Raw genomic sequence first — 11304 nt, forward strand, 5'->3', positions numbered from 1 at the left:
GGGCACTGGTGGCATTTAAGTCCTTGACACTGGATCAGATCACTGGTGACTGTGGACACAGGAAAGTGGTCCGAGGACTGAGCCCTGGGGTCCCTGGGTCATTCTGAGGAAACAGAGAAGATGAGCCAATGAGATCGGCAGAAAATCTGGGGAGCGGGGGGCCCAGTCAGCAAGTGGAAAAAACGCTTTATTCCAAGAAAGACAGGGTGGTCTGCTGTGACAAATGCTGCTCTGCTGGGGAAGGGGTCCGTTTAGGGGCAGGGAGGGTCACAGGCTCTGGGGCACCACGGCGGGGGGCCCTGAGTGGGGAATCCCATGTGGAGATAGACGTTCCCAAACACACACACAGTGAGCTGTCACTCACTCCGCTGGGGTGTTTGAGGCTTCTGCACAGGGACCAGAGTACAGGCTAGCGCGACAGTCATTTCCCAGGTCCCTCAAGAAAGAAGCGCCCTGAGAAACGTCGGAGTACACTGGCCGAACGGGGCGGTGGGCAGGGTTTGTGTCTGTAACTGGTATAGTTTTGACAGATAATGGGTCATTCGTGAAGTGATTAGGAGGAGCTGGGCTGAACTATGAATTTGAGTCATGTTAGGCAGATAGGGAAGTCACACAACTTGTTCCCAGGGAAAGAAGAACACATGAGGGGCCCTGGCTGGCAGAGCTGGAAGGCAGAGAAGAGAAAGGGGGGCCTCCAGCCCCTCCAGGTTTGTTCCCCACCCTCTGGTGTGGGGGCAGGGGGGCTGAGCTTGCTCTGATGGGGAAAGCAAGGGTTTGGGAGTCAAAGATCAGAACTGTTCCAGCCGTAGGTTCAGAGATGGGGCTTGTCAGGGAGAGCTCCCTGGAGAAGGAGAGGTGGACGACCCAGCACTGACTGCGTGGCCACCATGGACCAGACGCTGGCTGGGGAGACAGTCCGCTTGGGGACAGGGGGAGTCACCAGTTCCTCTGGGATGGGACTGGTCCCATGAAGCCACGATGAGGTTGTCCATTATTTCCCACACTTACTGATGAAGACACAGAGGCTCGGGGAAGCTAAGTGAGGTACCCAAGGTCACACAGTTGAGAAGCACTGAGATCTTCTTGCCTCCAAGGCCCAAGTTCCATTTTCTAGAACACCATCAGCTGAGCAGATGCAAGAATCTCAGCGATAAAGCCTGCTCTCCCCTCTCACTCACATGGTGCTTGACCTTGTTGGGCCTCAGGTTACTCACCTGGAAAATGGAGACAACCATTACACCTCTCCTAGAGGATTAGAAGGACTCGTGCACATAAACCAGGCCTAGCACGCGGGGCCTGTTCAAGAAATGAGAGCCATTGTTCCCGATGATTCTTTTCAGTTTGCCGATGAGAAAGCATGTAAGGGCGCATTAATTCCTTCATACTCTAAACAATAAAGGCTGAAGTCTGGATTCAGAGTTAGACCTAGGAAATGCCAGAGTTCACTCCAGCCCTTCTCCATTTCCTGCCAAGTTAAGAGAAAGGGAGATGGGCATCCTAGGCAGGTAGAATACGTCAGCAAAGGCATGTGCAGGTAGGGTTTGTCTTAGGACATGTGATGACAGCAAATTTGAACCACAGGTTGGAGAGTGAGCCTCAGATACCTAGCTGGGCCACCTGGGCTTCAATTCAATGTCACGTGTGGGGTGCCTATCACATGCCAGGCTCCCTGTCCGGCAGAGGTGAGTCCTGACTCTCAGGCACTGTTTACAGCTACCTGGTGGCAGTGGTGATAACACCCTCGCGGACTTTGCCCTCTTCTCTCTGACCCCACCTTCAGCCACGGATATAGTGGGTTACACATTGCCTAGAAGGAGATTAGGGGGCAAGTATTACTCAGTGGACCCGGCCCCATCACCCCCACAGCAACCTCATGCAGTGGATTTTGTCATTATGCCCATTTGATGGAAGGGGAAACAGGCTCAGTCAGCGTTGAGGTGACTTGTCCAAACTGATAGAGCGGCAGCAGGACCAGAATTCGAGCCGAGGTCAATCTGTCCCCAAGGTCAGCGTTCTCTCCTCCTCCTCTAACCCAATAGCGTGCTAAGTTAGGCGATTGGCTTCTGCGAGGCATGGACAGGCGAGATGGGTCAAACATGGCCTGAGGGTCCCGAGCACCATTTGCAGGTGGCAGAGAGAGGCACGTTGAGGGCCCGGGTGGGGACTGATCAGGAGGAGGGGCCTTAAACTGAACCCGGTGGAGGGTCAGGAGACAATCAGGTCCAGAGTCACGGAGAATGCTGACATCAGTCCTGTGTCTGCCCATCTCACCCTGGACCAGCCTATCTGCCTCCTTTGCCCGGAGAAAGGACCATAGGCTGACCTGAGTCAAAGACGCTTGAGTCCCTGCTGTGTCACTGACCAGCTTGGTGACCTGAGGCAAGTTAATTCACCTCCTGGGCCTCACTTTCCCAGTCTGTACAATGGTCTCCCCATCATTCCATGTAAATAGGTGTCTCGTGGAGCTAAGGAGAGGGGTGTATCCAAGGCCCTCCCACAGAGCCACCCACACAGGTGCCTGTCACATAGTATCTTGTTCCTGAGTTTTCTGGGCCTCTCTGCCCTCATCACCCCCAGCCAGCCAACCAGCTGTCAACCCCACCCCAGCTGGCCAGTTAATGAGTGGCAAGGGTACTGGAGCCTGGCCTATAAAGAGCTGCTCGCTGGGGAAGCAGGTGGGAGCCTGTGGGAGCAGCAGCGGGATACAGACGGCGTGAGATGCGCGGCAGGATGGCGTCAGGACTCCTGTCCGGGATGGCTGTGTTCCTCCTGGTGCTCCTGCAGGGCACACAGTCAGTCTACATTCAGGTGAGTCCCTCCGGCCAGTGTGCCCTTTGCCTGAAGGTCCCCCCGTGAGGGGCTGGGATGGAGAGGGGACGTTAGAAACGTCATGGGATATAGGGGAGCAAGGGCTGGTGGGCCCAGGGCTCAGCCCAACACCTAAGCACGACCCAGGGACCAAGACAGCTGGTGGGTGGTGGCAGAGAGAATGCTGAAGGGAGTGATGATAGCAGTGATGGCAATAATAAACCGCTGCTATTCAGCATTGCTCTATCAGAAGGCCGGTCCTGGCCAGAGGTCAGAAGGTGGAACAAGACATAGTCCCTGCCCTTCGGGAGCCCAGAAGGAGGGGGGTCTCCCACAGCTCCCTATATTCTCCCATTAATGGGTGGAGGGGGGGAGAGTCACCCGAAGAGCTTCCCTGGCAGGTAACTGAGCTGATATTGCAAGATGAGCGGGAGGTAGCTAGGCACAGAGACAAGGACAGTTCAGGGCAGAGGGCACAGCGTATGCAAAGGCTCCGAGAGAAGACAGCAGGGGGGCAGGGGCTCCTTCCTGGACAACTGTGAGGCTGGAGGGAGTCGTGGAAGCAGGGTCCGCCTGCCAGGCGGCGGGATGCCGCTGGCCAGCAAGAGTGGGGAGGTCTGTGGCCCTGTCACATTCCCAACTCTGGGTGGAGCCTCCTTGGGAGGGACGGGAAGAGTCACCTTCCCCCCACCCCTGCGTCCCTGGCCTTGGAACCCGGCCAACCTGGGGATGCCATCATTTTGCCACGTCGGTTCAGGGGTGATCGCCCAGTTACCCAGCGTGGACTGTACTGGTGGCAGGCGCTGGGGAGGGGCCATTTGCCAGATGACGCTCAGAGTGCAGAAGACACAGGCGGCCTCTTGGGAAGAGCTGGGATTTGAACCGGGGTGGGGGAGGGGGTTTACACTGGTCTCCAAAGCCCGTGCCCTGAACCACCTGCTCCCCAGCCCCATCGGATCCTCATCTACAGTTCCTGGGGGCCTGAGGCACGATGGGGTGTGAAGTGGCAGGTGCCTGCTCCCACCTCCCAGGCTGTCCTTTGAGTATGGCCTGGACCCCCCATGAGAACAGGGAAGGTTCTGCGGATCCCTCTCATCTCCTCTCCCCTGCCCCCCTAGTACCAAGGCTTCCAGGTCCAGCTGGAATCAGTGAAGAAGCTGAGTAACCTGGAGCAGCAGTGGCTGCCCAACCCCCGCCTCCAGGCCCAGAGCCTCGTGCCCTCCGTGTGTCACCACCCGGCCCTGCCACAGGACCTCCAGCCCATCTGTGCATCCAGGGAAGCGGCCAGCGTCTTCCAGGCTTTGAGTGAGTGCCCCCACCCCTGCGAAGCTTCCTGCCTCTGGCTCGCTCTCCTGCCCACACCCCAGCTCCTCCACTGCCCGTTCTTTCCATTAAGCACCCAGTGGCCGGGCCAGGGAGAGTCAAGGCCTGCCCCCTCAGGCCCTGGCAACCTGGACCGTCGATTGTCCTACCAGACGTCACGGATGGGAGGGAAGAGGGCACCGGACAACAGACCCGTAGGCCATGCCTGCAATACGGTGGCTGATGGGGAAGCACGGGGGACACAGAGGAGAGATGGCTCATGTCTGGGGTGGCATAAGGAGTCTGAAAGACTTCCAAGAGGAGGTGACATCTAAGCTGAAATGTGAGGGAAGAAGCAGAACTGGCCAGTGACAATAGCGACTTACTGGCATTTATTGAGCACCTACTAAGTGCCAGGCCTGTGTCAGTCCCTTTGCTGGTCTTCTCTCTTCACGGCCACCCTGTCAGTTGATGCTGTCCACAGAGTCAGCAGGGAAACTCCAGCCCGGAGAGTGTAAGAGGCATGCCCAGGCCCCGCTAGGAAGGAGAGGGCCGGGACTTGAACCTGAGTCATTCTCTGCTTCTCCAGCATCATGCTCCTGATCTGTGAGAAAGATGCTGGTCCTCGCCCTCAGGCCCCCTCCGAAGCAGCCTTCTCTGGCTGCCCAGCCAGCAGCTCCCTGGACCACAGGTGGTTCACGGGCAGGGTCAGCTGACCCGTTTTCTCCCCTGCCCAGGGACCATGGCTAATGACGACTGTGAGCTGTGTGTGAATGTCGCCTGTACCGGCTGCCTCTGAGATGGCTGGGCGCCCTGAGCCCACCCCGGACACTTTGTCCCCAGCCCGCTGCCTTCACAGCCTGCACCCCCACCCGAGTTCCGGGGGGGACCCTGAGGTCATCACCACCAGCCAGAGGCTCGAGTGGCTAGATCGGGCACAAAGCAGTTGGACACTTGGTTGGAGGAGAGTTCGACCCCTGAGGCAGCCCTGCTGCTGAATAAAGATTCCCCACCTACACACGGAGTCTGGAGTCCATTTGTTCATCCCTGGGGGCCATGGGCAGAGGCACTCGGGTAGCTGAGCGGTTGAGGAAAAAGGTTGATCTAATGACATGGTCAGGAATTTCCCAGTTTCCAGCGCCTGGGGAGTTGGTTCATCAAGCCCTATTTCATACAGGAGGAGGGAGGCTCCAGGATGCGGGCCGGGGGAGTGAAATGAGTCTCGCACAATCACAGACCTAAGAAACCGTGGAGCACCTGTTCCCACCTGACCCCACAAGCCAAGCCCAAGGGCTGGCCCAGCGCAGAGCCAGAGCGACAACCAGGGGGCAGGGAGGGCAGGGAGCGTCCCCCAGGAGGTGGGGCTGCAGGAGTAGTGGGTGCAGGGAAGAACCACATGGTGTCCCCTCCCCAGGCCCGTTTTCTGCTCTGCCTCTGCCCCGGGGCTCCTGAGAAGATGGGCCTTGGCCCTTATCCTTACCTTCCTGGGCTCCCCAGGACCCTCTGGCCAGCTCTAGATGGAAGGAAGACCTTTCCTCCCTCACTCCACCCTGGCGGCCCTGAGGAATAAATAACAATAGCCAACATCTACTGAGCATTCGCTATACCCTAGGCCCTATTCTAAATGCTTTGCACTTATTAACTCACTGAGTCCTCAAAACTGTCTGATGAAGCAGGTGCTATTATAAATACTCCACTTTCCGAATAAAGAGACCCAGGTACAGACAGAGAACCAGCTCGTCCAAGACCACAGGCTCGGCAACGTGGCAAAGCGGACTTCTTCCCAGGCAGTCGGGGACAGAGCCCATGCTCTGAACCATCTTGTTGCTGCCTCCCTGTGACTCGGCCACGCTGATGACACCTGATGCAACACTCTCGCAGCTGCAGCCAACTCCTTCACTCAAGGCAGGAGCCGTGCTGGGCATTCCCTGAAGAAGGGCCCTTCCACACGGTGAGCTCCTCCACAGCCCCTGTCCCAGGCAGCCAGAGAGGAGAGCCAGGCATAACGGGGTGGTGATCTCTGAGCTCAGATCACCCAGGGCCAAGGCCATGGCGAATTTCCCCAGACCAGCTCCCCATCCCAACCGCCCAGCTCTGCTCATGAGCCCCACAGCCCCCCATTCGACCAGGCCACAAACCCCAGAGTTCTAGTTCCTTCCTCTCCCTCACGCCACGGGCAAGGCTGGCTGGGGCCTTTGCAATGCCTCCTGTGACTCTCAGGGCCCTCTCTTCTCTTACCACCACTCGAGATGAGCCCTTATCACATTTCCCCAGGCCAGGCAGACCTTCCTCCCTGGCCCTGCATCCTGGAGACTCTCTGTGCCCAACATGCCAGGGGAACCCCGCAGCCCTACTCTGACAGGGCCCCTTATCCTTCTGGGGCTCCCCAGCACGTCCTCTCCATTCTAAACTGAGCCCAAAGGTACCATTTGGCCTCGCTCCCACTGCTCCCTTCAGCTACACTGGGTCTCCACCTGCCTGGGGAGGAGGCAGTGAAGGGAAGTGCCACTGACCAACCACCTACTATGTGCCAGGCTCAAGCTGAGCCATCTACACAGAAACTGTAATAATAGCAGCAGCAGAAGTGTCCACTACGGGCCCTGCAGGGCTCTCAGAGTTTTTCCTATGTGACTGCATTTAACCTTCCCTCAACCCTACCAAGTAGGGATTCTTGTAATCCCCATTTCACAGATAAGGAGACTGAGGAGAAAAGAGGCTAAGTAACTGGCCAAAGTCACACAGCCGGTAACAGGCAGAGCCAGGATTCACACCCAGGGCTCAGCTCCAGAGTGGGAGCGTTTCATGATTCTGCCCCACCATGCGTCACATCAAATCCCCTGCAGCCCTGGGAGGTCCTGTCATCATCCTCATTTTCAGATGAGGAAACCAAGTCTCAGGGAGACTTGGTTCGTAGGGTAAGTAGCATTACATACACATTTGCGTGCGTTATTTGTACACAGCTTGTAAGTGACATGGTCAGGTTCAAACCCAGCCCTGGGTGTCTCCCAGGACCCACCCTGTCCAGACTGAACCATTCTAGTGCCTTGGACCTTCCCACTTCTAGGTCCACACCTACTCCCCCTTCTGGAACGCCCTCAGCCTCCCTCCCTCCAGATTGGTTTTGAATGTCCATCCACCCCAGTGCCTTTCCCAAACACTCGTGCAGATGCCTGCCACCCCTCCCCTTTGCAGAGCCTCCCCTGACCTTGCCCTGAAGACACCTCACCCTCTGAATCCTGTGGCCCAAGGACTTCTGCCTCAATCACCCCGTGACACTTCTCTACCTGACTCCCCAAGAAATACCCTGGTCACCTCCTCTTTGCCCATTCCCTCTAACTTTGCTAACAAGCAGCCCTCCATGCCTCGCCTCCTCACCCCTGTCTGAACCATTCTCAGCTTGGCTCTGGTTCCCCATGTTTTGGTTTACTTCTCCCAGCCTGGGTGGCAGATACTAGTACAGTCCCAGTTTTACAGGGAAGGAGATTGAGGCACAGAGAGGGAAAGTGACTTCTCCTAGCAGCGGACAGTATGTGGTATGGGGCTGGAACTGGGTATCTCTGGCTTTTGCCTGCCCTAGGTCATATCCTCATGCAATCATTGGCGTGGTGGGTTTCACCCACTCTGGGGGTCAGGGAGACTCCCCCGGCACAGAAGCCATTATGGCACAGGGTGGCCAGAGCCTCGCAAGGGGCATGGGTGATCAAAGTGCCCACAGAACACAGAGGACAAAGCGGGAGCATGAAGACCCCCCTGGGAGGGTAAAGAAAGGCTTCTGAGGAGGGGCCATGGGAGCACAACCTTGGCACCTGAGCAGGAGTTTATCTGGCCAGGAGTGTGGGAAGAGGAGCAGAGCACAGGTGAGGGGAGCAGAGGAAGGGGTGAGTCCCAGGGGGTAGGGCAGGAGGCAACGCTGAGGTGGTCAGGGGGCCAGGGCTAGGGGTCCCCTGAACACCGCAGAGCTTGGGGCCAGTCTCACAGCCACCCAAACTGGGCTGGACATGCAGACCAGGGACTCCTGAGCTCACTCAGGGCTCAGAGACTTTGGTGCCCTCCCCCTACCCGCCCGGAGGAGGTGAAAGAAAAGCAGAGGTTCCACTCCACCACCCCTCCCCCCAGCTGGTGGCCTGCAGATTGAGGTCCCCTCAGTGCCTGTGTGCGATGGCAGCCCCAGGTCAGTAGGGAGGGAGGGTCCTTGCATTTCACACAGTAAACTCTGAGCTTGAGGGCAGGGTAGGCACCCATAAAGCTGGGTGATGAGTCGGCTGGCAGATGAAGGATCGACACCAGGAGTACTCTGGGATCTGGTTTATTAGCTGAGGGTCCGAGGGGATCTTGGGGGGCAGGGGCCGGGCTTGCGCAGGTCGCCCCAGGCCACGCCCTCTTCACGCCTCCCCTGGGGGCAGGGTAGGCTGAGCTGCGGGCAGTGGGAGCATTGGCCAGGGCAGGAGGCAGCGAGCCGACCGTCCTAGCATCCAGCACAGGCAGCGAAGGCACAGATCTCGCACGAGTCCGGGTCCTCGGCGATGGCCTCTGCGCAGGAGAGATGGGGCGCCCAGAGAGCCAAGGCCCCGCCCTCCCTTGAGCCAGAGCTTGGACATCTGCCCCGGAGTCCCCAGGAGAAACCCAGGCCTGTCCTCTCCGACCGGCTGGTCTTTCCCCCCCAAACAGGTAGCGCCCAAGCCAGCCAGTCAGAGTGGAGATGCCACCCAGAAAGAGCAATTGCTAAGGCCGGAGGGGCGGGATGCAGAACTACCAACGAATCATCAGTCAGAGCGGGGATCTTCCTAGAGCAAGCTCCACCAATTACAACTTAGAACTACTTACGACCTCCTCATCAGACCCACCAATCAGAGCACATCCCCCTCCCGTGCCACCAATCAGGGAGTTCCCAGGCCCCACCCACCAGGGAGGTGGCTACTCACCCAACCTCCGGAGGATCTCCTGGGCATTGGGCTCCTTGCAGAGAGGCTTGAGTTCTTCGGGAAACTTCTGGTGGCTGCAGGCTATGGGAACCACGGGCCCACCACTCTTCCTACGGTTCCGAATGCTGGGCTCCTGGAGCTCCCGAAGGTCTTTGAGCTTCTTCACTGACTCCAGAGAAAAAGAGAACTCTCCATCCTGAGAGAGACAAGTTCAGAGTGTCAGGCCAGGCCACAGCCTGCTCTGGGATGCCCGCATGGTTCCCCAAGACCCAGGTCGATGCTCTTGCTGAGAGGAAGGTCTAGAACTGAATCTAGCTCCTTCACTTACCAGCCGTGTGCCTAGGGCTAGTTACAGAACCTCTCTGAGGCTCAATTTTCCTCCTCTGAAAAATGGGACTAACAATCCCATTCTCCCAGGATGATCATGGGGCCTCCCTTGAGGAGCTTGGCCCCTGGCAAGCCCTCAGTAAATTGGCTAATCAACCCGCTTTCCCAAATGGTGATTTCTCTTCTGTCCAAGTTTGAAGGGGAGGGCATACGAGACAGGACTGAGAAACAGGTTCCTGAGAAAGGGCCACACCTGAGACCTTGCTCCAACTCCAGAAAGAGGGGGTGCTTTCTCAGGGGACGGGCCCTGGGAACTGGGAGCAGAGAGCAAGCCGGGCCGGGGTAGGGACAGAGGATTTACCTGTACGGTGACTCCCCCTGCCAGGACTGCCCAGGTCCCGAGGAGGCACAGTGCAGAGAGCAGGAAGGTATTCATGGCAGCAGTGCCCAGGAGGGAGAAGCGGTCGGTTCTGGATGCCAGGGGGAAACAGTGGGATTTTTAAAGAGGGCAAGGTTACTGAGTAACCCGGGAACCATGTCAGCATGTCACCAACTTGCTTTCAACTCAGGCCTAACCAGATAAGGCTGGAGACAGCCCTGGCAAATAAGAGATCAGTCCCAGAAGCCCAGCAGAAGCCCCGCCCCACCCTGAGCTCCTTCCTACTTTAACCCCTAGCCAGGTGGGTCCTGTATTCATTCACCAACCACACGCACTCACTGACACCTGCTATAGGCCGGCCCTGGCTGGGGTGGGGCTGCAGACCGAGCCCAGCCCTTAAGGAGGGAGGCCTAGACAGTGGTAATGCAGGGTGGTCAGGGAGTGGGGGTTGGGGGGTGGAGAGGCCAGGGTGGTGCCCCCTCACCCAGCCTGGGGCAGGCAGTTCAGAAAGATTTCCCAAAGGAGGTTGTGCCGGGGCTGAGTTCTGGAGAAGGGGTAGAACTTTCTTAGAGAAGGGGCAAGGGTTAGAAGGCCACTTCTTGCACAGGACGCTATATGTAGAACATCCAGGAGGTGAACACGGTCTGGAATATTCAGGGAAATGTGAGGAGTTCAGCCTGCAGGGAGGAGGGGCTTCCAAGGGGGCTTCAAATGATGAGAGATGAGTCGCAGGCCAAGGCAGGTCCTAGGTTTGGCCACTATGACTTTGAGGGAGGCCTCAGCTCTTCCTGTCCCACAGGCCTGGGTTCAAGTCCTACCTGCTGCCTGATTTTAATGTGCATGAACTTGGGCAAATTGTTTCTCCTCTCTGAGCCTCAGTATCCCTTGTGGATCAATAATTCTAATACCACCCACCTGGTGGGCTCACTGTGGGGATTAAATGATGTCATACAAATGCTCAGCTCGGTGCCTGGCACACAGGAAGCACTCAGTGAAAGCTCATTCAGCTATTATTATTATTATTATTTTGATCAATATCAACAGCAGCTTCTGGCCCCGGTTGACCCCTCTGGTGACCACCTGCCTGCCTGTGCTGACCTGGCTCTCCCGTCTGTCCTTTAGTCTCAGACGGTCTTAGAATGAACTCCTCCCCTCTCCCTCCAGATACCCTGGCCGCTGCTCCCCCAGCCCTCTCCATCCCGCTGTTTCTGCCTTCCGACTACCCCCACCACGTGTGCCTTTCCTTCTACCCCCTTTCTTCCCCAACTAGACCAGCCTAACCGCCCTGCCCTGGCCTTTCTTACCAGGCTCACCTCCCCAACCCTTCCTGAACATGCTTCCCTGCCTTTGAACGTGCTATTTTATCTGCCACCCTTGTCACTAGGTGAACTCCTCCTCAAACTTTAAGACCCGGACCAAAGAACCCCCACTCCATCCCTAGCTGCCTCTTGTAGCTCCCATAGAAGCGGGCACGTTCCTCTACCGGGAATGTTGGGCAGGATTGCTCGGGTGTATGTCTCTGCCCCTCTAGACTCTGATCACCACGAGGACTTGCCCTGGTCCAGT

At 57.5% G+C, this 11304-nt stretch overlaps 2 protein-coding genes across 3 annotated transcripts; one reads left to right on the forward strand and one right to left on the reverse strand.

Moving 5' to 3' along the window:
* Positions 1-1332: 1332 nt before the first annotated feature.
* On the forward strand, positions 1333-5115 carry GUCA2B (guanylate cyclase activator 2B). Its single transcript, XM_003989954.4, has 3 exons — positions 1333-2808; positions 3927-4113; positions 4848-5115. Exons 1-3 carry the CDS (start codon positions 2719-2721, stop codon positions 4907-4909), a joined length of 339 nt encoding a protein of 112 aa, XP_003990003.2. The 5' UTR covers positions 1333-2718; the 3' UTR covers positions 4910-5115.
* GUCA2A (guanylate cyclase activator 2A) lies at positions 4483-9949 on the reverse strand. 2 transcript variants are annotated; one of them, XM_045035635.1, is made up of 4 exons: positions 9721-9949; positions 9033-9228; positions 5591-5669; positions 4483-4647 (listed from the first exon to the last, which is right to left on the reverse strand). In XM_045035635.1, exons 1-4 carry the CDS (start codon positions 9793-9795, stop codon positions 4575-4577), a joined length of 423 nt encoding a protein of 140 aa, XP_044891570.1. In that variant the 5' UTR covers positions 9796-9949; the 3' UTR covers positions 4483-4574. The 2 variants fall into 2 exon arrangements, with proteins under 2 accessions (XP_044891570.1, XP_003990004.1); XM_003989955.4 differs by lacking the exons at positions 4483-4647; positions 5591-5669 and adding an exon at positions 8401-8640 and having other exon boundaries at positions 9721-9947.
* Between the last annotated feature and the right edge of the window lie 1355 nt (positions 9950-11304).

Source organism: Felis catus, chromosome C1 (genome assembly GCF_018350175.1).
Source record: "Felis catus isolate Fca126 chromosome C1, F.catus_Fca126_mat1.0, whole genome shotgun sequence".
In the NCBI taxonomy this organism is placed as follows: Eukaryota; Metazoa; Chordata; class Mammalia; order Carnivora; family Felidae; genus Felis; species Felis catus.

Coding starts and splice junctions, on each gene's coding strand:
- GUCA2B (XM_003989954.4), top strand. CDS start 2,719: ATGCGCGGCAGGATGGCGTCAGGACTCCTGTCCGGGATGGCTGTGTTC. Junction 2,809..3,926: donor CACAGTCAGTCTACATTCAG/GTGAGTCCCTCC, acceptor CTGCCCCCCTAG/TACCAAGGCTTCCAGGTCCA. Junction 4,114..4,847: donor CAGCGTCTTCCAGGCTTTGA/GTGAGTGCCCCC, acceptor TCCCCTGCCCAG/GGACCATGGCTAATGACGAC.
- GUCA2A (XM_045035635.1), bottom strand. CDS start 9,795: ATGAATACCTTCCTGCTCTCTGCACTGTGCCTCCTCGGGACCTGGGCA. Junction 5,670..9,032: donor GGAGATCCTCCGGAGGTTGG/GTGAGTAGCCAC, acceptor TTTATTCCTCAG/GGCCGCCAGGGTGGAGTGAG. Junction 4,648..5,590: donor GTCCTGGGGAGCCCAGGAAG/GTAAGGATAAGG, acceptor TCTCCTTCCTAG/CGGGGCCTGGGCATGCCTCT.